This window comes from Betta splendens, chromosome 6 (genome assembly GCF_900634795.4).
Source record: "Betta splendens chromosome 6, fBetSpl5.4, whole genome shotgun sequence".
Lineage (NCBI taxonomy): Eukaryota > Metazoa > Chordata > Actinopteri > Anabantiformes > Osphronemidae > Betta > Betta splendens.
Genome location: NC_040886.2, coordinates 5942807 through 5968266, shown reverse-complemented (window position 1 = coordinate 5968266; position 25460 = coordinate 5942807). Strand labels below are relative to the sequence as shown.

General features: G+C 47.2%; 1 protein-coding gene across 1 annotated transcript in view; it reads right to left on the bottom strand.

Annotated features, from left to right (window-relative positions):
- Positions 1–25460, bottom strand: part of cdh13 (cadherin 13, H-cadherin (heart)) — a 219033-nt gene that overhangs the window by 60314 nt on the left and 133259 nt on the right. The window contains exon 8 of the mRNA XM_029154538.3: positions 11621–11799. Coding sequence (XP_029010371.1) covers positions 11621–11799 — 179 coding nt within the window. The remainder of the gene's footprint in view (positions 1–11620; positions 11800–25460) is intronic.

Below are 25460 nucleotides of genomic sequence, written 5' to 3'. Positions count from 1 at the left end.
CACAGCAGCGACCGCTATCGAACGACCATTACTCGCGGAGCAGCTACACGTGTTTCATCCAGTTCAAACGGAAGAGGAGGAAAAAACGATGCTGTAAGTTTCTTCTTCCATTCTGAGGGATTTATATCAAAGTCAAATTGGGCAACGCATCATCCACAAAGAGTATGTAAGCTTTTGAATAGGATCTGTTCAAATCTCCATAATCCTTGACACCGAAATTAAACTGCGCTGTTTGATCGTGGAACGAACACGCGCTCCCCCTCGAGCCTCTCCTCCCCGTTCGGTAAAACAGACGCTGGCAAAAGAAAGGGGAAAAAAACAAAACGCGCACAGACACACGCCGACGTGGCACCACGACAGGGAAAAACCTGACAATTTAACTGTCGCACACCTGACGCGTGTGAAAGCTGCTCTGCACTTCTGGCGAAATGTGCTTTTCTTTATGTTGAGACTCATCCCGCTTCCTGTCACCTCCTCTGCAGCAGAGCCCATCGTTAGCATGAGTGATCAGAGGGGGCGGGGCTAGCAGACAGGAGCCCCCCCCCTTCCTGAAGGAAGGCTCGTCATACGCCGCCACAGGGAGCTGGCGCCGGACGTCCACGGCTGCGCTGCGCTTAAACAGGTGGCCACGTTATTCCCACAGAGGAACTCATTTCCTCCGTGGCCCAGTTTCAACGGAGCTGAGACTCAGTCATTCTTCACCCTGTCATCCGTTAGGAGAGTCACGCGGGGCTCCATTTATTTGGGGTTAGGTGCGATCTCTTGGTGCGCTGACTGCGTGGACCCCGTGGTTACGGGTTCAGAGGCAGCGTGAGCAGAGCAGGTTCATGTGATACTAATTAGAAGTCGACCCACTCTCTGACTCTGGGACAACAACAATCTTTTGGCGTCTTCATTAAGCTCAAGGGCACACAGGGCACAGACAGGTGCATTTGTGTGTGTGTGTGTGTGTGTGTGTGTGTGTGTGTGTGTGTGTGTGTGTGTGTGTGTGTGTGTGTGTGTGTGTGTGTGTGTGTGTGTGTGTGTGTTTTGCCCGGCCATAAATTTGCACACAGCGAGTGTGTGAGTGACTCGCGTTTTCTCCTCCTCTGTCAGGATGCTGCTCTTATCTTTGTAGCCCAGAGGCCACAGGACTTATCAGGCGCACATTCATTCATGCAGGTCACTGCCAGAACCTAGAGAAGCTCCCTGACAGGTGGACTATAGCTCCCATACAAAACTTAGCCACCAAAAAAAAAAAAAAAAAGCCTCCATCCTCTGCAGCTTCAGAGGACGTTTGTGTGGGGCCACAGGATGGTGTGTCTCTGCACTGGAGATGAGGGAGCCTCCTGCTCTTTGCCTCTGGCCTCGCTAGCTCCTTGGACAGATGCCATTGTGTTCACAGCACTCAGCGTTCCCCCTCTGCGAGCTCATTGTGAATATAGCATATAATGTGCCCACCAGTGGTCTCACTGCAATACATTGTGGTGTCATTAACAGTAATTAAAGCAAGAGCGCTCCACCTGGGAAATCCGTTCATTTGCACCTCTGCTGAGACCCAGATGAGAGGATGACACGTGTCTCCGGTCTGTGGAGCGGGTGGAGCTGAGCTTTAGGGCAGCGCTGCAAAAAAGGCTGGCGACGCCCTCGATATAACATCCACATCTCAACTCATAATATTTTCTTAATCCATAAATAAAAGGTAGGGGCAATTGTTCTGTTACTTACACTTAGATGCTACGCTACTCCTTACAGTAGCTAGAGGTGTGTTGCCAGGAAACCAGCAGAGACTCCAGGAAGTGAATGCTCCTCCACAATATACATGACATGGAATCATTATGAGCGTATATGACAGTAGTAGGATCTAACTCAGTGTTCACCGTCAAACCTGACGGATGGACTTCCCTGATACCAATTAGTATGTTTAATTAATAGTGCATTATCAACATTTGGATTTTTATTCTACTGTACAGTATTTCATTTGAATTTGAGGTAGGAGCATTTCCTCTGCTATCTGTGAACGACAGGATATTGAGTCAAGTCAAGCCATTCCCTTATGAAATACAGAAACCAAAACACCACCAGCACACAAATGTTGACAGTAAATATTGGTCTTTCGCAATCTATTTATGTCGCACCCTGTTATTGTGGTTTCATTTCCTAGTCATATGCAGCTTCCGCAGAGATTCCACCGAATCCATGGCAAGCAGACATCTGAGACAAATACACCAGTGGCCTTTATTTTTTGTGTTCACGTCCAAGAAAAATATACTGTTTGTGAAAGCAGAGGGAGCGAGAGCAGGAAGATGATCACGCTGGTTTGAGTGCATTCAATCCAACTCTGACCCCGACTGGCTGCAAATAGATTAAACTAAAGGGAGAGTGGGCGCACAAAATGTTGAACTCCCCCTGTCTGACAGGCTTTACAAAGTAAAAGCCAGCTTACAGGAAGGCAATCACTGAGAGACCTTGACACGAATGCCGCAAAGTGTGCGTCCTCCCCTCGTTCGCCTCTGTCACGACCGAATGAAAGCATCGCGACGCATCGCAGACAGCTGATGATGAAGGAACAGTGGTTGATGAGCATATGGGGCCGAACGCGACGGCGACGGCGGCAGATCTAAACAGATCAGGGCTTTAAGGAGGCGCCATGAGCCGAGCTGCATTTCATCAAGAGGCGCCGGGGACGGTAACAAAAAAAAAAAAAAAAAAGCCGTGAGCGCACAACAACAAAACTTTTCCAATCAATGCGCTTCCTCATAGAGACAGGGTGAAATTAATTCTGGCCTGAAGGGCTTTTGTAGAGGGAGGTTCACCGCAGAGTAAGAGCTGTTGACAAATACTCTCTATCCTCAGGTCAGTGACAATGGGAGAAAATGGGGGGTGAATGAGAAGGAGCGAGGGGGAGGTGGGGGTGAAGGATGAGACGGCGGGAGGCGGCAGATAGATGGAGGAAGTCGGAGCGAAGCGAGAGAGCCGTCAAGAGGGAGCCGAGAGCGCGGGGCTCTCCGGGCGCCTAATGGCGGCCGGCGCCGCGGCGCCGGGACCTCCCTGACATCAGCCGGGCCGCGGCGTCCACTTAGCGGACGCGTCTCCCCCCCAGCGCCGAGCGCTCGCCTCACCCCGATCATGCCGCCCTCCGCCCGCGCTCCTCACCCTCCCGTCCTTTTGTTCCTCCGTCTCGGCTGCTGCCCTTTCAAAACCTCCTCAGGACACTGGAAAAGTCAAAACTCTCCACTCTTAAAGATTACTTTTGAATTTTAAAAAGGTCTTGTGTTTTCTTTTTTTTTACTGCGTACATTAACTTGAATGAGCCAGTATTTAATGGTTTTGCATCTATTGCCATTTTATCTTGGTGTTTGTTTGTTAGCTTTTACAGATGCAGACTTGAGTCTAAGGTCAATTATTGCTTTATTCTTTCACATTCTACTATAGACTGCTTATTGTGTACTAACACTCTTCTTTGGCTTGGATGTTTGGATTACAGGTCATTTACAATTTCAAAACTTGCATTTATGCAGCTTTTATAATTTACATACTTTTACTTGATGATCACCTGCATTGTTCACTGATCAGATCAGGAGTCAGATCCAGGAGATGATGTGAACAACACAAACAGCCTCACTACCAAACCAGCAAAAGCATCTGACAGACGTCTGTCCTCTCTCTGCTGCTCACTCACACTGTATAGCGTGACTGCTGTTACTGTTACATCAGTGCTACCAACACAGAACACACTCACATTTAAGGAGGAAGGTTTAACAGCAAAACTGTGAAAAAAAGGTGTCTGGAAAGTGCACTAAGCAGATGAAAAACGTTGGAGAAAGATCCTGACTCCCCAAAAAAAAGAAGCTGAATCCATATTTTTGTCTTTAAGAAAAGAAAACCAAGCACTGACGCCTTAGTAATAACTGAACAGACTAAGAAATAACTGCCAGGGGGAAGTAACTAGTTACAGTCTGACGGTTTACATCTATTGTGATTAAATGTTGGGCAGCAAACGCATCTGGGAAGTTTTATACTGTATTGTTGCATTAGTGCTTTTACTCTAAGAGGACTTTCAAATGCTTTTCTCCAACATTGCTGCAATAGCAGAAAATGGGACAGAGAGACAGAACGTGCAGTGAAATCACCATCACTTACTTGGTCCCCTAGAGTGAAACAGTAGAACGGTCTCCTGGTATGAGAGCAGAAATAAAAGGCTGTGAACTCCACAACAGCCAAACTCAACCGAGGGAGCGAGGAGGGAGTTTTATGGGATATCCTTTTAATTTGGCTCTACAACCTCACAAAGTCTCGCAATGTACTGAGAGGAGGGAGAAACACCCAGACTGATGGGGCTGGTGTGTAATTCCTAGCAGAGGTCCATGTTTCCCAGAATGCAACAGATTTGCTAGCGCTCGCCCGGGCAACGGCTGCATCATCAGCCTGAGATCATCGGCCTCTCGGGGGGTTCACACTGTAACGCTGCCCTGAGGGCTCCAGCGCTCTTTAAGGGAGACCGGCTACGCCAGCGCAGCACACGCGTGTATCTTAACATTTGACGTCATCATCCGAGAGCTGATCCCGTGATCACGCGCTCCACGCGACGCCGCGCGGCTGCCAGACGCGGCTCCTCCGTCGTCCGTGGGCTTCTCCACCTCGACGCCGGGAACAGATTGTGTTGCTGCAGTGTCTCTGCCCCAGTGCCACATGGACATAAATAATGGATGTTTGAAAAGTAATTACAGCACTCTAGGATGCCAAGCAGGTTAGTGAATGTACACAGCGGAAATCCCACCGCACTCCTGCAAAACCACCAGAGAGGAGATGGCTTCGCTGCCGCTTCATTTGCTGATAAGGAAAAGCCATTATTTTGACGTTTTTTTTTTTTTTTTTTCCCTTTCGCCACAAAAATACACATCTCTAAAGAAGTACGAGGTCAGATATGGGTAAATTGTAACTGTTCAAAGAAATTATTCAGATGAACTGCATTCCACAGGGGGCAGAAAGAAAACTCTGACCCAAAACCGAAACCCTCATTTCAGTTCTTTATTTTTTCTGATAATGAAAGCTGGCAAGTCGAGTCTCTCGTACTCAAAAACCGCTCTAATCTACACTCGCTGCTAATTCTTACAACACGTAAACACATTATTTTAGTTCAAAGTCGTTCGTTTCTCTTTGTTTCACGCACATGATCACATTTCGCTCTCTGTTGTTCCATCCTCTTAGTATCTTAATGATCCAATTTTTCACCTTCATCCGTCTTCTTTATTTCCATGATCCCCGCTCCGTCTGCTCATCTGGTGAATGCAATTCTACCTTCTCCTCTCTGGTCTCAGGCTTTTCATTGACTACTGTTGGTGAGAGACTCAATTAAAGCAACTAGGGGGAAAAAAATAAGATTAACAACACACACTTTTACCCGCGATGCCCATGAGGCTCAATTTATCCTAAGGAATGCTCAGCCTAAAAAAAAAAAGTGATTGACACCTCTAACCTTCATTGGGATGTAATCTCCATCTTTAGCACTCAGAGATCTAATTAATTAGGGGGAATCTCATTTCCTCACTAATGCAACTGGACAGAGGCGTGATAGAGGAGGGAGGGAAGGGATGAGGAGGATGCTGACGAGAGGAAGGATTGAGATACGGGGGAGGAAGAGGAGGAGGAGGAGGAGGGCTGTATTTCATCGACGCTGCCAACGCCGTCCACCTTGTGCGTTTTTGGGGAGGAGAGCGCGAGGTGGCTGGGTTCACACCAGCTACACTGGCCTGATTGCGGCTGCAGGGACTCTGGCTACTGGCCCTCGCATGCGGAGACGCTGCAGTAACACTCTCTGTAATGGGACCTCTCTGTAATGCACTTAAGTGTTTTTATCCCTTAGTGGCTTAAACTGTGACATGTGTGTGTTGTCCTGGATGCAGCGCAACCATAGATACTCTACATAGGGATGCAAGTCATTCATGTCTCACTTAACCCTGCACATCAGCTGGTTCAGAGTAACTGCACAAGTTTAGAATTTCAGTAGTATTTGTAGAAGTACGCTCTAAATTTGCAAACAAATTAAGTACATCTCAGTTGTAAAATTCACGAATCTCAGGGGTGAAATTATGGCAACTTTATACAGTTAGCACACGTTTAAATAAATACCAGGGTCAAAAAGTTTACCTTCAGTTCATTATTTTGTTCATTTGTAAACCTCTATTATATGTAAATGTGCAAAATGTGAAAGTCAACTGATGTAAACTGTAAACTACCAGATTAAATAACAAAGTCCAGTAAAAAGGCACTTACTGCCCAGAGCGAGGTTTGCCTTCTGATTTCCAAACAAAGGCAGCGAAGGGGTGAAACAGCTGGCGTCCACGCACCAGTCAGGCTTTAGTCCCGTCTGACTGCTGACAGCTGGCAATTAAATGTGGCGGAACCACACGCGCAGCCCTGATGGGTCAAATTAGCCAAGTTTGGGCAAACTAAACTAAAGTACGACGCGCGCTGCGATCACAGACTAAGCTGTGAGAGAACAGCTTGCATCCATACAGTTACTGTGGAGCGCTTGTTAGAGAGGGGGGAGGAAGCACCACTGGATTTGCTGCTGCTCGCGGGTCTCACAGACGATTCTATACAGGATTTGACTTTCGAGATAATCTTCTATCATTTATTATGTCACAGTCGTCTGTCTATGAAGCGACAAGGCATCGCCACGCGTAGACTGTTGTTTGTCATCGGCCTCCTCCAGCCACATGCATGCGGCTAAATAAAAATTCATAGCAGCCACTTCATACGTACGCTATCTACTTCAGACGCATATTCACTACTTCTGAAAGGTAAAGGACCTATGAATATATTTCACAGTACTACACAGGCTGGGCTTCATCTATATACAGGGCCACTTGCTGATATACACTTCTCCGAGTTGCTTCCACAGGACGCCGGAGCCGCACATGTGGTTGGAAGGGAAACATTTCGCTGCCGGCAAACACAGTGTTGCAAAGCAACTTCATTGTTGTCAATGCCGCCGCTCAAAGCGCCCGGCGCCTCCCCTGCCTCCATGAATCTCCCCCGTCTCCCCCCGCGGGCCGCGTCTCTTATGTCTCTTATGGAAGCGGCCCATAACTCGGGTGCCGATCGCCCGTCCCGCCCGCGGGCGCTCTGACACGGGGGCGCTGCACCTCCACCCGTCTCTCATCTTTATCTGCGCTCGGGGCCGGTACCTTTGTCCGTGCTCGCCCGCGTCTCCCTGCAGCCAGTGCATCGACTCGCATCTGTCCAATCTCCAGATCATAATAGCGGAATGAAAGGGAGTTTATAAACTGAAGTGCGCATCAGATCTGCTGTAATGAAATCTTATCAATGTGTTTCCTGTGCTGTATTATTTGCATATAAATGACATAATATAATAAGTCTCTCTGGCCTCTACCTGGAAGGAGTAAATATTTCTCTGTCTGCTTCGTCTTGTCGCCGTGACACGAGGAAACGAGACGCTAATTGAAGAGAGGAAAGCATCTTTATGTGACGACTGACATTCAATTATGTTTGGGAGATCAGATTAGGTGGTGGCCCCAGAAATGTTTGAAAACAACATTTTGCAGAGCGGCAACTCTGAAGGCAGCCGAGGATGTAATTTGAATGGCTGTTTGAGGCCCGCGCTGAATGGAGCCGCTCTGAATGGAATCACTATGCTATGACCTGCGAGTAATTGGATGTCCAGAGTGAAGTGTTGACAGAGGAGGGGAGGCGAGGCTGACGGAAACACAAAAAAACAAAAAAAAAGGCCGGGAGACAGACACGGCCAATAACGCAATATAACAAAAATAACAAAAACAAAGTGATGAACAGGTCCGACCGCCAGACGAGTAAAAGTGGCGGAACAATCACCGCGGCGGAAGTGGAGGAGGTCAGCGAGGGTCACCTGCCAACGAGCGGGCCGTGAGGCAGGACGGGCCTCCCGCCAGCAGGGCGGCGCCAAGCCCACGCCAGGTGGCCTCGTGGGGGGTGTCAGGGGTCATCCTCCCCCCGCCGGCCGCTCTGGGTCTGTCCTCAAGCACCACGGAGCGGATGAGGCACGAGGCCCAGAACACGACAGAGCCTCAATTTCCCTCCCCATCACCGGTTGTTAAGCAGTACTTTTCTACCTGAAGGTCACCTTCAAGGATGGCGTGGAAAAGAGCGTTGTGGTACAGTACGGGCTGTTAAGGTGCGCTTTCCGTCTGACAGGAAGAATAAATAAAGAAATCTTTTAACAAGCCCTCGCGCAGCACAGAAGGTTACGGAAAATACGCCGAGCGCTCGGCTTTGTCCATTTAAATATAAACAACACAATCCCCCGACAGCCGTCGGCGCGCCGGCATCCATTTTGCCTGCGTGTAATTCACCTCTGTAGAACATGGAGGGAGACGGGGCGGACGGGCGGCCCCATCGATTGGCTGTACGCAGCGGTGACAGCTCCCAGATTGGCCACAGAGCATTAGCGAGTCAGAAAGTCACAGTGCCATTAGCGGCCTGTCCCGTCTGGTTACGGCCCGCCCGCACACGCCAACGCACACAAACGCACACAAACGCACACAAACGCACACCAACGCATCGCGGTCATCAGCCGCGCGTCCGCGTGCGGCCCTTCTATTAGCGCTCCGTGTGGAGTCCAAGCCCATGATGTCGCTGCGGTACATTTATTCCAGGCATTGTCCCGCTGCTACATTCAGATGGTGGACGGTCGCCCCCACATTAATCTGCTATACCTCCAGAAGTTGAGAATTAATTTCCCCTTAGTGCTAAAGAGGTGAAAGGAAGCCGTGAAGCCCCATTCACTGACCTGGAGCGTGGAGCGACCTCTTTAACTTTGAGTTGCACACACATCTGAATTCTCTGCAAACTCCTTTATGGAAATCAACATCAGCATCTTGCAGAAAAGAAAGTGTTTGAGTATTGAGTGTTAATATTTCAAGTCCTAACCTTCAACCTGTTTTTACACTGAGGAGGTTTATATGTGATGTTATTTATATATGTAATTGTGGCTTAGATGACCGTCTGACCGCGCTTTAAGAACATCCTGCACATAAATATGATTTTAAAAGAGGTTTAATGGGGTTTGTTCCCCGTAGCTCACTGCAGATGAGCCGCAGCAGTAAAGCTGATCACATTCAGAGGAGCCTTTCGGGGACGTGAGGGAAATTCAGCGCGCCCCCCCGCCTGCCGCTCCATCTTCCCGGCTCTCGTCGCTTCTTTTCTGATTCTCATCTCCGCTCCTGCAGTTCACGAGCGTCTGAAAAGGATGCATTCGGGGCCGTGACAATGGGAGGCGGCGCATAAACTCGCAGTCGACTCAGGAAACCAGCGCTGGACTGATAAAGCAGCCGGGTTAAACGCAGGGGTTGGGTTTTCTTTCCAGAGCAGATGAACAGGAAGTGAGGCGGTTTCTCCAAGACTGTTCAGTGTTTGCAGTTATGACTAATCAGTGGTTCATAATGTTCATGGTGTTACATAAAAGCATCCTGAAGGATCCTGGGGATCGTGGCTTCATCAGTAACTGTTGGAGTAGATGTGTGCTGATGCCACGGCTGACTTAATGACGCTCACAGCACACGCTAACAAATGCAAATGCAGCCAAACAAACAAAAACATAACATTTTACCTCCGGGGTCGATCGAGCTGCTGCATTCTTTTCTCGGTGGAGGTGGAAGGCGATTATTAACAGCAACAGAGTTCAACTCTTTATGTTCTCCTGCTCATTATGAGTCAAATTCATTCCCTGTTTGACCCCAATCACAAACCTAAGTTAAAGACTCGAGACCCCTCGGTTGCAACACCGGCTCCTCAGATCCAATTTAACCTTCATCTACATGTGCACAAAGGCTCCGTGAATCACACTCTGTGTATTTATGTCTCACTGTAGCTCAGGAAAACAAGAAAAAGAAAACAGCTTGACATTTGTGTGAGACAGGCTGAAGTCTTCACTGTTCCCGTGATTAAAAGAAATTTCCATTTGCACCCCGTGAAAGATATGAGCACTCTCAGACTCATCAAAATGGCCTCGTCCCTGCCGCAATATTGGATGTCAAAAATTACAGCTCGCTATTGATCCAGCAGCGTCGCGTGTCACAATAATATAAGACGGTGAGGAGAGATGCGTCTAAACTAAAGTGAGGAGAAAAACACAAGGCGGTGGAATAAATGTGCATATCAAGACAGGATTTTACGCCTCAGAGAAAGCACTACAGGGAAAATCTAACTGATTTCAATGTGACAAAATTGATTTTCCAATTTTCTTCAGATTGCTTTCTCCCTCCCCTGGGCAGGTGAGGTGTCTATCCAAACACACTTAGAGCTGCACCTGAATTACTGTACGTCTGAAGAATTAGGAGAGTGGCCGAACAAAGGGCCTCCTGGTTTGTGTTCTCCATCCCTTTCGCCTTTTTCTGTTGTGTAAACGCTTCTCTCTTTCTTCCCTCCCACAATCAAGCCGGACACCCGGCCCTCAAAAAAACAAAAAAAAAGAAAACGCTAAACTCTCGCCGGCAGATGGAATCGATGGGTGTCATGCTGGAGCCATATTTATGAGAATGTGCTGAAGTGGTTGGGCCTAAATCTCTCCAGACCTAGAGGAGGACAGTTTAAAACGTATGCCTTCTGCACTTCCATCTGGCTCCCCTCTGGAAGCATCTCCGCCGTTGTTGTGGGGCATTTCTGTTTTTTTACTCCCTTCTGAGATGCTGCACTGCGGTCGGACTACAGCTAAAACCCCTGAGGATGTTTTGGAAGAATCCAGCGCACTAATAAATTATGTCAGTGTGTGGATGAGCAGGGCCGATACTTGTAGATACAACATGAAGACAATCTTACACGGCGCTTCGGGCTCACGCCGCTTTCTGCTGGACGCACGTGCCGTTATGTTAATGCCAAAACGGGCCGCGGCCGCACACGTGGATCAGTCGTGGCTCAGAATAATCAGCATATTTGTTTTTGCATCTTTTTTTCTTGTTGAAGAGATTTCACGGACTGCGGCATCCAGTCATGTAGAACACATCTTTGCTGACTGCTATAAATATTCAGCTCAACATCCTCATGTTGCATTGTTTATTAATCCATAAACACTGCCACAGGCAGGTGACATGTTGGCTGTGTGGTTCCTTCAAAGACATTAGGCTGCATATTAAATATCAGACTGTTCGAACGAGTCCTGGCTCTGTGAAAACGCAAGCCCACTTCTCCCAGTAAGAGGAACCACAGTAACCAGCAGCCCTGCTCTCTAATCTCTCCATCGCCCCACAAAAAGGCGCTAACGGTGCTCCCTGCCTCCGCTACATCTCATTTCACCGTACCTTTAATCAATTACACCTCTATTAAACAGTTAGCTGTATCTCAGGGAGCGGCTCATCAGCGTGGTTAGCAGCCGCGGTTCCAGCAGTTCCGGATGGGAGGTTTTCAGCCAGGCATGTTGGACACCGCCAGACTCGGCGGATGTGTGTGTATCACCTCAATTAAACTATGCGCTAAGTGTCTGACAACAGCTAATATTCCTCTTCCACCAGTGAGCCCAATCGATGTTCTGGTATTCGTCACCCCGCTGGAAAAGCAATCATCCCGTTGTCTCGCTCTGGTTAGACGGGAACGGGGGGGGGGTTCTCTGGGTTCAGCATTAGACAGACGTGCCGGACGGACCCACCTCCCTGTCCAGCAACATGGGCGAGATGACGGTGACGATGTCGCCCTTCTCTGCGTCGATGTAGAACATGTTCGGGGACGGCTTGTCCGGCGACTGCCTGACGATGTTGTAGCGCAGCACGGCGTTATCCGTGGCCGGGTCATCGGCGTCGAACGCCGTCATCGTCATCACCGTGGTCCCTGGAGGAGACAAAGACGACAGACAGTGACGACAGTGCGACACCTGGATGCGGGCGGTCATCAGTGTTGCATTCAATATCCATTGTGTTTGCATCTGGGTGTGTGTGTGTGTGTGTGTGTGTGTGTGTGTGTGTGTGTGTGTGTGTGTGTGTGTGTGTGTGTGTGTGTGTGTGTTCAGACAGCCGCTTTAAAAGTTAGCCTTTCCTATTAATGTGTTTTCTCCCTCGTCTCAACTCTAACAGCAGGTGTATTTTATTTGCTAATGGGAACAAAAATGGAAAACCTGCCTCCTGCAGCTGAGCTGAAATAGGAGCTAATCCTTGACACGCCCTCAACCCTCAATCTCCGTCTCTCGCCGGTGATGAGATGCACTCGCCGTGATTTAGCGGCGCGTCGAGCCGATCCACGCAAACGAATGTGCGCGTCAGTGCAAGGATTTGTGCGTTTGGTACACGTGGGGAGCGTGTTAGCGTTCCCATCGGACGAGACGATGAGCTGAGTCTCCGCCTTGGATCAGAAACGAGTACCTCCTCTGTGTGTTTACGTCAGAACGCTGCTCATTCTGATGGATTCTGATGGAACAGTGTGTGTGGGACACAGATGGACTCAGATAAAGAGGGATGTGTTCCGTCTGCGTGTGTGTGTGCGTGTGTGTGTGCGTGTCTGCAGAATGTGAAGTGATTGATGTGAATAGTGGGCATGTTTTATTTTCCTTAACCATAAACAGCAGATAACGATCGTCTTTAGGCCTCGGCTGCAGTAACGCGCCATCATTTCAAAGTGACACAACTAATCGCTGGGCCCGTTTGATTCTGCCAGGGCTTGTAGTCATTTTCAAAAAAGATAAGAGTCAGCAAAAAAAACCACAAGATGATATTTCTATGCTGGGTTTCCTGCGGTTTTCTGTAATTATCCAAGTGACTGGATTTCATGTCTCCTGTCATGAAACCCCCGCGTGATTCTTCCCTGACCCACATACTTAACAAAACACCAGCGCTGTGTAGCGTTGCTCGCAAACATCAATCTCTTTTCATGCTCCGTCTTAATGCGCAGACGGTACTTTTCCACAGTGCATTAGCCAAACTACTCATAGGCCACAAAGGGGCTACAGGAAAATATGCAAAGTCCACGTTAAAGAACGGCAGCTTTGGAGCGAGCGTCTTTAGCCCGTCTGGAGCTAATGAGGGGCAGAGAGCTGTGGGTTTTATCCCCTTGGCATTTGCACTTCAAGGTGAACCATTAATGGTTAAGTAAACCAGTAATCCTTCCACTGCAGAATAATTACACAGTCTCATCTCCTTCATTACCTATACTCTGTTCCACTTCACACCTTGAAGCCACGCTGCTACAGATGATTCAGCGAGCTGGTGCACAAATACACGCACGCACACGCATGCACGCACGCACACACACACACACACACACACACACACACACACACACACACACACACACACACACACACACACACACACACACACACACACACACACACACACACACACACACACACACACACACACTGGCGGAAAATTAGGGTGTTAAAAGCGATGACTAAATTAGTTATCCTGAACAGATCTCAGTGAGTTATGTTCTCATCAGGCCGGCGGACCGAGGGCCCCTGAACGCACCGCGGAGATATTATAGGTTCTGTGTGATATCAGAGTCGGACTGACCCTTTCAGTCTTTATCGTCTTCATCGGATACCACAATTCCACCCACAGATGAGTATCATGTAACCGATAAGCCTTCATCACCAGTGCAGCACAGCCATCAGCATCGATCAGCTCCCATAATAAACATCAAGCAGCCTGTAATAGGACAGTAAAGACGGGTATGACTCCAACACCTAAAGCCCGCTGTGCTTAATCACAACACAATATCGTGTGGATGGACTCCATTGTCCTCCCTTATCAGCGTCTTCCTCTGGCAGGAGCCAGGGCTTAATCAATCTCAGCTGCACTGGACAGTCACATGGTGGCGTGGAAGTGAGCACAATTACCTCACTATCACCTGCACGGTGCCGCTCGGCAACACCAGCTCGGACTGGGAGACCAGAAAAAAGATGGTAGTCAGGCTAATCAGCACTGTGTGATACAACTGTCTAGGTATTAGTTGCATATATGCTTTTAATTGGGGCGATAGCGAAGGGAAGCTGTGACCTGGAGTTGAACCAGGGCAGAGCAGTAACAACTTCAAACACAGAATAGAACAAGGGTGATGCGATGCTACTGTCCGCATTGGGATGTACATGAGGCTTCAGAGTTGATTTGTGAGTGTGAGCCACCGGAGTCTCATTCGAAAATGATTCCAAAGCTGAAACGGGGCTTATAGTAATCAGACCTCGTCGAGCGGCGGAAATAGGCCGAGAACGGAGCCGTTCTATTCTCAGGTGAGAACGAGATCAAAGGGAGTTCAAAGAGGAATCATCTCGTGCCCGTCCCCATGCGGCCGCGGTGCCTGATAGTGAGTGACAAGCGAACATTCAGGAGAAGGCGTTTTGACAGAGAGTCACGAGGACGGAGAGACAACAGAAGCACAGGGAGACGACGAACGAGGCGAAGGGGCAGAAAGCGACCGCTTCGTTAAAGGAAAAGGTCACGTAGCGTGTTTGATGAGGGCCTTTGTCTCAGCTGCAGTAAAGCAGTGATGAGAGGTCGAGTCACGTAGATTAAAGAATATATAGAGTAAATCAATGGCCTATTTGCACAGACATCTACTGAGACACTGAACAGGCTCCTGTCTCGTGGTGTCCATTGGTTTTTTACGCCCTCGTTACTGTTGATTGGCTTTGAAGCTGCTATCTGACGGAGCGGCGCGTTCAAACGGCCCAATGCTGCCACTTCACTCTGCTCCTCGGCGCTCGGATCATCCCCCGTCTGTTCACCTTCGCGTGCTTCGTGAAGCGCGTTACATCACAGCAACTAATCAGGAGACGCCGTTCAGCGCCCGCACTCGACGGCGCCTGTTAAGTGCCTTCCTCGCCGCAAACCCGCCACCCTCCGCGTATGGGGGCGACGCCGCTGGGCTCTGACCAGGTTCCTATCTGATGTCGGCAGTTCAGTGGCAGCTGAGTCTGTGTCTGCACCACACTTAGCTGCTTCTTTACAGTAAGTGCCCAAAAAATTGTACTAAATTCCATTACAGTAAACATTTTCGACCCTTAAAAATCACCTAGTAACTGCTTTACATTAATAATAAAGTGCGGAATATTTAGATTTTTTATTCTGTTTCATTGTATTTTTGCACTTGTACACCAGAGACAACAAACTGGAAAACAGGGAGTTTTCCTCAATTAATAATTTCAGTAGGGTTTGAAATGGTCGTGTGTTGCAAACCACGATCACTTCTGTTTGTCATTTGTTTCACATTGTGATCAGATTTGCGGCTTGATTTTACCTTTTGCTCTTTTTCATTGTCAGAATCACCATCGCTGATATGAATCTTTATTTACACGCAGAAAAACGAAACCACCTTTTTTTTGTCGAAAGTTTTTCCCCCGTTTGTGCGTTTCAGCTAAACTTCCCTAAACTAGTTCATCTACATGCAACGACGGCGCGGGCCGAAAGCCGCTGCAGAGCTGTGCTGTGCAGAAGCTAAATATGAGATAATGAGCCCCGGACTGACAGTGGAGTGAATGGAGTGAAACTCCAGCTGCCCTTTCCTGCCTCCTTCACAATGCCGCTGCTCCCTCCTATCTCCTCAGCCAGTGTTTGCACGGGCCACAGCTGGACCATTGGCAAAAGCTAGATAATTTATGTTGCATGCAATCCAACGTAATCCACAAAGAGAAAGGAGCAAGCGCAGACATTCAGATTCGCACTGGGAGCGGGACGGAGAGAGACCAGTGAAAAATGCATGAGACGAGGGCTTTATAGAAACAAGCGCGCTGACACGGCCGTGCTTGTCTGCAGACGATTGACGGGGCGACAGCTTCTGCTTTCATCACCAGATACAGACGACACATTTGCTAATGAGAAGATTCAAATAACTAACACGGATAAAAACAAAAGACAAGAAATTGAACAGGAGGACACAGTGACAATCATAATTAGGCAACACAGTCACTATGTCACTAGATAAAGCAGCATTAAGTCACCAGGGGAGGAAAATGACAGTGATGGTGAGTTAGTGGAGGAGGATCGTTGCTGCATCCTTTGAATGTGAGGACCGTGGCCTCGTGATGGACGGTTGTAGTCAGCGGTGTATTTACGACTAAAAAGCGCTCTGTGTGACAATGGCTAAAGCAACACCGCCTGTTATTCCTTCATCACAGTGAAACACAATGCACCACTCCAAATCAGGACTACTTGACACTGCGAGTGGAAACGACTCCCTAACACCGGCTCCGAATCTTTTCTAATCAGCCTTTATTTTCATCTCTCAATGGGCTCCACAGCAGAGGGCCGAGTTCCTGTGTTTTGTTTACATCATCACACGTTCATTCATCCGTTCGTTCATTCTGACCTAGCCGCATGTCAGTTTGCCTTTAACGTAAATATACATCACACAGTATTTCTGTGATTATACATCATAATAGCCAGTTATGACCTAAGGTTTTAATATTAGTAGGAGCTGTGCAGAAAAACTGAAGTGAAAATTAGCAGCTGTGCTGAAAAACACCACAGGGCACATTGATTGCTGTTAATTTAGCCACACAAGTTAATGATGTCTGACACACGCGCTCACACGGCGCCTGACAACTTTTCCAAGTTCTGCACTCACTGGTCTCCACAAACGTTCAACGCACCGCCAGAGGCCAAGCGGAGAGTGTTTTCGGCTTCATGCTGCCTTTTTCAACCTCGCCTCCAGTCTCACCTCAAGTGTTTCCATCGCTAGTCCTCGGAGCGAAGTCTCAAGTCATTAGTCCGTTTATTGTTTTAACTTGTAAGCTTGTTCCTGTTCACGCTAACGCGAAACTGCAGGCTAACACCGGCTATGCTAATAATTCTAAGCGTCTTGGCGTCATTTGCAGCACCAGAGCTGTGTGTGTGCATACAGTACAGCAGTGGAAGCTGACGTCACTCCCTGCTGTATTTGCATTTCTCTCAGTTCTAATGAATGCTACAGGTTCTATGGCGGAGTCAAATGTCGGGCCCTGAGGCTGGTGCCCAATCAAGCTGAACCACCTCATCTAATGACCCTGTAACGATTCGAGGCCCATAACAGACCATGACTCCAATGCATAGACACATAAGGAAGGAAACAGGGAAAACATAGACAAGAATATGGAAATACTGTAGGGAGACAGAGAAGATTATTTGAAGAACCTAATTATCCTCCACCACACACATCAGAAGTATGAACACAACCATGTGATGAAGTAGCATGAGAGATGCAGCAGAAGACTAAACAGTGTAAATCTAAAGGATGACAAAAGTGGGAATAGACAGACGAGCTGTTCAGAGAGCAGCCAATAAAACAGAAGACGGTGGAGGACCGAGGGCAAACGCAATGTGAAATCCTCTGAATGCATCAAAGCTGTTGACTCAGCTGTGCAGAGTACACAGTTGCAACAGTAATCAGCAAACTCAATAACAACCTAGGGTGTATTGATTAAGGCCAAACTTCAGGGGCCACACCACACGATCCCATCATCATTAAAGAAAATCTAATTACCCCGTGGCTGTGCTGCCACCAGGCATGTCCAAATGCTCCACGCGTCTGATGCTGGGCCAGAGCAAACTGCACCCCCACCCCACCCCACTCCACCCAGCATTCAAGGGGATCACTTAAAAAAAAAAAAAAAAAGGAAGCGGGTCATTAATCTGAAGTGCGATGGAAATGGAAGAATGTTGTTTTTATTTCGTTCAGATTAATTAATCATCTCTGTGAGCGCACAATTAGACAGCGGGCCATGCCTGCTGCTGAGCGCCCATGCAGGTGGAGGAGAGTGGAGGAGAGTGGGGCCCAGCTCCACAGACACTCGGGAGGAACCGGGGACATTTCCACTGAGACAGGTGGGGGTGGGGGGGCAGATAATGTCTTCATCATCAGGAGGCGGGTGGATACTTACTGTACTGTACTGCCCACAACAATTCTTCGCAGTAATCTGGAAGCTTGGCAGCCGAGCTGCTCAGCCAGAGTCCAGTCCACTGGCTGAGAGGCCAAAGTGCTTGGAAACGACTGTATGAGTATGAGCCGTGTCCCAGCTGTGCGACACATCTCCGTCTGTCTCCATCCACGTTTCACACTTGGCTTTGAAAGTGAGCCTCTGTGCCAAGGCTGAATCACAAGGTAAGACTTTCATCTTTACTAGACTAAGGAATATGGACCGAAGGCTCAAGGCAACTCATTAAAATCCAGGACCCTGGAGAACTATTTGAATGAATGATCAAACCTTTCACACTGGATTTCATGCAGGAGTAAAGTCAACTCCTAAGAGACAGATTACAGACAATAGTGAATGTGTGGAAGGAGCAGGGTGGTCAAATTGAGTGATCATGGGTGCCTGATCCTTCCACCTTTGCTAATACTTATAATTATATGTCAAATTAAAAAACAGCCGCTGTGCTATGAAAGTTTAACTTCAGTCAAAAATTTAATTTACCACAAGAATGGGTCTGGGGCAGCAGAATAAATAATGACCAAAACATTTTGATTGACAGAAATTGATATTTAATTCATCATTTTATTTTATAAATAGATGCATAGATAAGAATCTTTTGAAGTTCCTGATAATTTCCTGCTAAAGAATTAGCATACATGTAACTACTGTAGTGCGCCTGAAATAAACACATCTGTAAAACAGTGCTAATCATAGGGACAACATCGTAATTGCTGACACTGACCTGTCTAATATAACGATTGCTTCCTCCTTTATTTAACCTGTCACTTAAGACAGTTAAATCAGAGTGAATGACTGTGAAGCTTTTAACCAGTCAAAGCAAAGCAAAACAACAAAAAGTAAATGCGATGCCGCTAATGTCTGAATAATCACAATAACAGTCTTTAGCTCTGCAACCTGACAGGCCACGTTCCATTAAGGTTCTTTGAAGGTTGTTTATCCTGGAGGCTTCAGCTGCACGACGTCTCCAACCTGTTGTGAAGCTCAGACTGCATTCAGAGGAGACGCATGCAGTTCCTCACTGTCACCCCTTAACCACGTCTGCAACTTTATTTAATTACTACTGTGTTCTGTGAAGGAAACTCACGTGTTCGGACTCTGATCCTGCTTGAGTGTGCGTGCTGTAACTCCCAGGGAGCTTTAACACGCCTCCTCTGGTGGACGTGAAGCAAATGGCGGCAGATGAAAGGGCTGGTTGTGTCGGAGGCGTCCACCTCTGAGAGCAACACATGCACGGCTTCTCTGATCCCTCTGCGTGTCTGACGCTGTTATCCTCAACACATGCTGTAAGTAGTTGTGGACACATTATGATCTAAAATAAAAGATGCTCAGATGTCACTACCTCACCAACACCACGCAACATCGCTCACAACCGTCTCCACCTCCAAAAACAGTCATGGTTTTCTTTTGACCTGATAAATCACTTATTACTAAACATGTGAGTGGTTCATTGGAAGTTCAGCGCTGACTGATTTGTCAGGTTGGTTTTAAAAGCAAGCAAAAAAGGGAGATTGATTTTGACGACCTGAATTTTAATCGCAGTTTAAGAAGGTTTGACATTCCATGGGAACTTTGTGTTGAGTTCCCGACGCTGGGACGACGTAGCATGTGCGCAGTGTGTGTACAAATACAGGTGTGAGCCTGATTGAGCGCAGGGCAGCGAGTGCAGCAGCCACTGGTCTGTGGTGATGAGAGGACACTGCCGGCTCCCAGCTGACAAGGTCGTCTGGAATGAAATTGTAACTGCAGGGAGGGGGAAACATGTGCAGTTCAACTCACGTCTCCCGCAGTGACACCTCTGTGTCATATCCACACGCACATGCTCACACGCACACACGAGCTGGCAGCTGTGAAAAATCAAAAAGGTCCAAATATGTACAATCAAACGTCTACTGCAGCCAACTGATGCATATAGGTCACACAATGGCAGGCTTCATCTGTGTCAGTGCATTGGTTCCTAGGTGAACCGTTTGCTTTCCTCCATCTGTAATACGTATATCATATGCTGAGATAAATGACATTAAAGCAAACACCTCCCTTGGATATGGGAGATTATGGATGATGTCCTGTGCAGCCGTTTGACTCCGGGGATGATAACCCCATATATAATTGTGAAAACTGCTCCAGTAGCTCTGCTGGGATGTGTGATCCACCAGCCCTCCATCTCTCTGCTCCTCTGCCACTGAAGTTCCAACTAATGACTCCATTCACTAAATCAAGACAAAAGATACTTCCCCTTTAAAAGGACACTTCAATTAATTACCCCCGGAAAATCCCTCTAATTCCGTACTAGGGGCTCAGTGAATAAAACTGAAAACCTATTAGTGGGCATTCATCTGATCTCACCCTGGAAAAGGAGGCAATCAGCGCAGAGGAGCGCAGCTACAGCAGCTACATGTACGTCCCTCCAAAGCAGAGGGGTGAGGAGAAGCGGGAGAGCTGCAAGGTTCAAAACGAGCACGAGACACTTAAATTACAGGTTGCTCCATTTTACTGTGGGCAATGTGTCAGGGTTCAATCCATTTACAAGCGGGCGCTAATGCTGAATACTGGCGAAAACAATGCGTTTCCCTCATGGAGTTGGTGATGTCAAACGTCTAGAGAGACTAGCACCTCCCTGTGAGTTAAACAAGTCCAACCACCACATCAGCACCTTCACACACAAACCTCAAAAGTCTCCACTAGTAAAGCAGACCAATCGCTCTATGACCCAGCAGCATCCTGTACGTCAGTATACATGAAGCAACACTGCAGGGGGATGAAGATACAGGCCGTGTGTGTGTGTGTGTGTGTGTGTGTGTGTGTGTGTGTGTGTGTGTGTGTGTGTGTGTGTGTGTGTGTGTGTGTGTGTGTGTGTGTGTGCGGCAGCTCTGTCTGGGATGAAAAATGCAAAGGAGACAGGAAATCAACAATGAGCGGGGAGATGATGCAAACACTACTGTAGGTCCAAAACACAAGACGGAGTGGAAGCACTGGAAGTGAGTGGAGTGCGACACCTGCTCTGGGTAAGACTGCCTCAGGTGTGTACACACACAACCCTGCAACTGATGCTGCACGTACACCATCGGAACCTGGATAGTGTTTCTGCCCTCATAGACCTTATTAAACTACTGTAAGTAATACACTTTAATAGAGTTTCCTCCACGGCACCACATACAGTGTCTTTTCTAAATACCAAGCAACTTTGAGAAAAACACAGATACATTGATTAAACAATAATTTGTCTCTCTCATTGTTTTATTTATACCTTCACATCCCCACAAGGAGCCGTGTGTGGATGTGAATGTGCGTTTGCTGCGCGTTGCTGGGCCTCCAGCTCTGCGGCAGCGCTGAGCAAGCGGCATTTGTTTGTCCTTGAGTCGGGAGCCATAATCGCGAGCATTCCCAGGATTCACTGAGGCAGCTACAGGACAGGGATGCTGGGTGACAGCGCTCTGACAGTCACCGGAGGATGATTTAGCAGGCTATTAGAAAGAAAATGCCTTTTACGCTCCGCTGTGGAAACGCGAACGTGTTGCTGTGGACATCCCTTGAAAAAAAAGAAGAGGATTCTGCATTTAATAAATATCAGGAACAACTGATATTGTCCAGTCGTGCACATGATTTTGGTTGAGAGACAGAGGACATGTATGTCCTTTAAGTAATATATGCAAACATCCAACATTAATACTGTCTGCAGACACAAAATTGCAGCTTTACATAAAGATGCATTAAATTGCTCCAAAGTCCTCAGCAGCAGGAGGTTTGGGATTGCGAGTCTGGCTGCACATATGTAACGGGTGATTACAAGAAGCCAAACATATTTTTCATCACATTTTTCATATTTTGATAGATGTTTCCAGCGGCAACATGCATTTTTTACACCTATTAATATACATCATAAAACACGCTGATGCTTGGAAACGGATGTAGAAGTAAATAGGAGCCCATAGGAGACGGTTACATTAATCCTGAGAGGTTACAAGGTTCAACGCAGCCTTTTCCATTTAGGATATTGTTGTAAGAACATAAGAACTATGAATCACTGACAGATGTTCAAAGGGATAACCAGAGGCGTGGAGTGGGGGCAGGGACCTCGGCCCGACCTTTAACTCCTCAAAACCACCACATGGCTCTGATGGACGCTCTGATCTCAGATGGAGGTACTGCTTTTGGCTACGCGGGCCTGGTGTGACACACAATGGCTTCTGAATTCCCGCGCGTCTCGGAGGAACAATGCTGAGAGAAAAGGGAGCTTTTGAAGTGCGCGGGACATGGTTGAATCAATTTCCATTTAAAATCGTTTATTTAGAGCAGGGCTCTCGCACGACTTGGATTCAATCAAAGATCAAAGACAAATGGAGGTCTATTATCATCAAAGTGCCGACACAGAGCACATTGGGTGCAGAGTTCTACAGCAGTGGAAGTTTTTTTAAAAAAGGACCATCTATGGAACTTTATTATCTACTGCATCGGGGCCCAGAATACACATTTCTGCAACTTAACTACCAACACAAATGTGTTTTTTCTGGTCTACAAGCAAGCTGTGGTTCTATGAACACAATTCCCAGTGACTGACAGATGCACAGTAAAGTATCATCAGCGTTATAACTCCTGGGGGTTTCTGGCCGAAGCCCCTCATTCTGGACCCACAACCCTAGTCTCTGGTTGGGCAGAAATTCTGTACCTGTGATCCTCCACATCTTTTTGTTGTTTGTTTCCTACCAAAACACAATCATCGTTGTGGTTTAGAATAAACTGTACTTACAGTAGAGCTCATTAAAGCTCATTTATTCCTGTATTCATTCATGTATATATTTATACATGCTTTTTTTAATAATTTGCACTTGTTAATTTATTCTGACTTCTGCCACCCTACTTTGTTTCTAGTAAGTACGGTATGAGTGGGTGAGTCGGATCACAGAGGTAGTTGCTGAAAGTTGTTTCTGTCAGGACATTCGGGCTGAAATAACTGAGTACAGATCTACTGAAAGTGTATTAGATGTTTCATGAACATAATTTACACTAATTGTGGGAATGAGAGCTCACTTATCAGCGGTGATTAATATATGCAGAGGGAAGTGCGAGTGGAGATGTTGTTTTTAGGTGCCTGCCTCCCAGCTTCATTTGGTACCCACCCCAAACCATCATCATCATCATCATCATCACTGACTCTAAAAGTTTACTAGCAACCAACCACAAGGTGCAGAGTCAGATCAACGGGCAAGACACAAATGAACATAAAAATCTGAAATAAAACAAATGAAGACAAAAATAAATATGATGCAACCGACATATGAATTAGGCGAATTAAGTTTTTATTTATTAATGGTTTTATGTGAGCATGTATTAATTTTTTTCTCACATGTAGAAGGGGCTTTAAAGGTTAAGTCACCACTTTTTATTCATTTACGCATTTATTTCTCTATTTTTACACTGATTTAAGCCGTTTTTCATTCTCAATATGAGAATCCAACTTTAAATGATGATGCTTTGTCTTCATGCGCATGTACTTACAGCACATAACTGATGTAATCGATTATCTCGGCGCGTTGCCTGCTGCTGCTGCAGCCTAATGTCTAGTCTTGGAGCCGAGCACGTCACTTGGCTGCTGAAGACATTTACATCAGATTAGCTAAAGAAGAAATGCTGCCGGCGACGTACAGCAATGCACAAAACGACACTTCCACACTTTCCACTTGATCTGTGCGCAGCCCAACCAGCTGCCGGGGAGAAACAACTGGAGGTACAGTAAGCAGCAGCATCAGCAGCAGCAGCATTTGAAGGGCTCCGGCTGATGATGGGAGACGGATGCTGCACGGTCACGGGCCGACTGGGACCGAGCACGTTCGCTGCAACAAATGAGCGTAAAAACTTTGATGCGAACGCGGGCAGACGGATCATAGATGCGGCTCAACACACAAAGCACACACGTCCATCAAATGGGGTAAATGAATTTGTGCGTCCATAAATTCCCTCAGTCAACAAGCGTGTGTGCTGCAGCTGAATCCTTGCTGCTACATATTTTCTTTCAGCTTCCACCATCAGCATCTCTAAAGCTTCTGCTGCTATGGCAGAAACGCCAATGTTTTTGTGCCTCTGCTCTCCTGCCTTGGCCGGTGTAGTGATGCAATCACATGGTCTGGTGGGAATGTGGTGAACATTGTAGTGCTGGACTGTCACTCTTCCTCACCTTTTCCTATCATGTTGTGTTTATACTGTACTACAGCAGATCACTGCTGTATTCTGTCCATTATTAAAACCCAGGATCTCGCACATTTGCGAGTCACTTTAGTTTTCAAACTACAGAGCGCTGACTGACATATTCACAGACTCCTGCAACACTAAATTAGATGTTTTGCTTCTGGAGAAAAGTGTGAAGCGACGACGTCGTCATCCTCCAAGAGAATCTCAACAGCCTTTAGAAAAGGCGGAGGTTGTAAAAATCTTCAGTGGCAGAGATAAGAGCGTATTTTGATATTACTGTACAGATCTATATCAAAAAATTCCATCTCGGAACACCTGCTGCACTAAAAACGAACGCTGCGTAAAAGACAGCCAACGCTAAAAAAACACCGTAACATGTTCCGTGAAATGCAGAGATGCAGGCTCCCCTCCGACACTCACCCTCTTCCTCCTCCTCTTTTTTTTTTTTTTTTTAAACCTTTGCTCCTGACGCAACGAGAGGCAAGACCAAAGTGCATGCTTAACTCAGAGGCCAGTGCACGCTCATTCATCTGGTCTCTGGCTGCGTTCGCGACATCAACTAGGCATTAATGTGTGGCTCCGTGAGGGCATTCACAGCACGCCTATTAAATATCAGCGGGGAAGTAATCACATAACAACCGCAGACATGCAAAACGCTTAGACTGGAACTAGGAGGAAGGTTTTTCAATTAGCGTGCAGTTTGGAAAAAAGAGTCAAGTTTCATAGAATGTATGATACAACCAGTTTGAATGTACAGCACCTGGGTTCCCAAACATTCACAGGCAAACGTAGGTCGGCTGTTAACCACACTACCTAATGTCCATGATGTTACGACCTTCTAACAAACCGTTTTCCAGCTTTCTAAACTTGAGAAATCGATTTTAATGAGAAAATCTTGCAAGTCCTGAGCCTCCTTCAACCATTCAGCGGACCAAGGTCAGGAGAGGTTCCGCCTCCTCTGGACTGTACGCCTTCGCTGTCAGAAACAAATTGTTCGATAGGCGCTCTTTTTCCACTTAATCGCAGCTACAGCGGACATGCACGCACGCACGCACACGCACACACACAAACACGCACGCCGCTGAAGGACAGAAATCTCATTAAGATCAGCAAGATTGCCGAGATAAAATGTCACTCAAAAATATATCAGCCGCGGTTGGACTGAATCTCAGGGTCCATCAAAAATAGAGCACAACCTGCTGGACCCATAAGCCTTGACATATTTTTGGTTGTTATACATAAATGTCAATAAAACAGACACCCACGCATAGCGGGGGGGAATCAGGTCTGATCAGAGACGCAATCGCTTGTGTGATTTCATTACAGCTTTGAGGTCATTTCTGCTTTGGGGGCAGATGAAAGCGAGGAGGCGACTCCATTCGATCTATATCAAGTAGAACTTCACTCA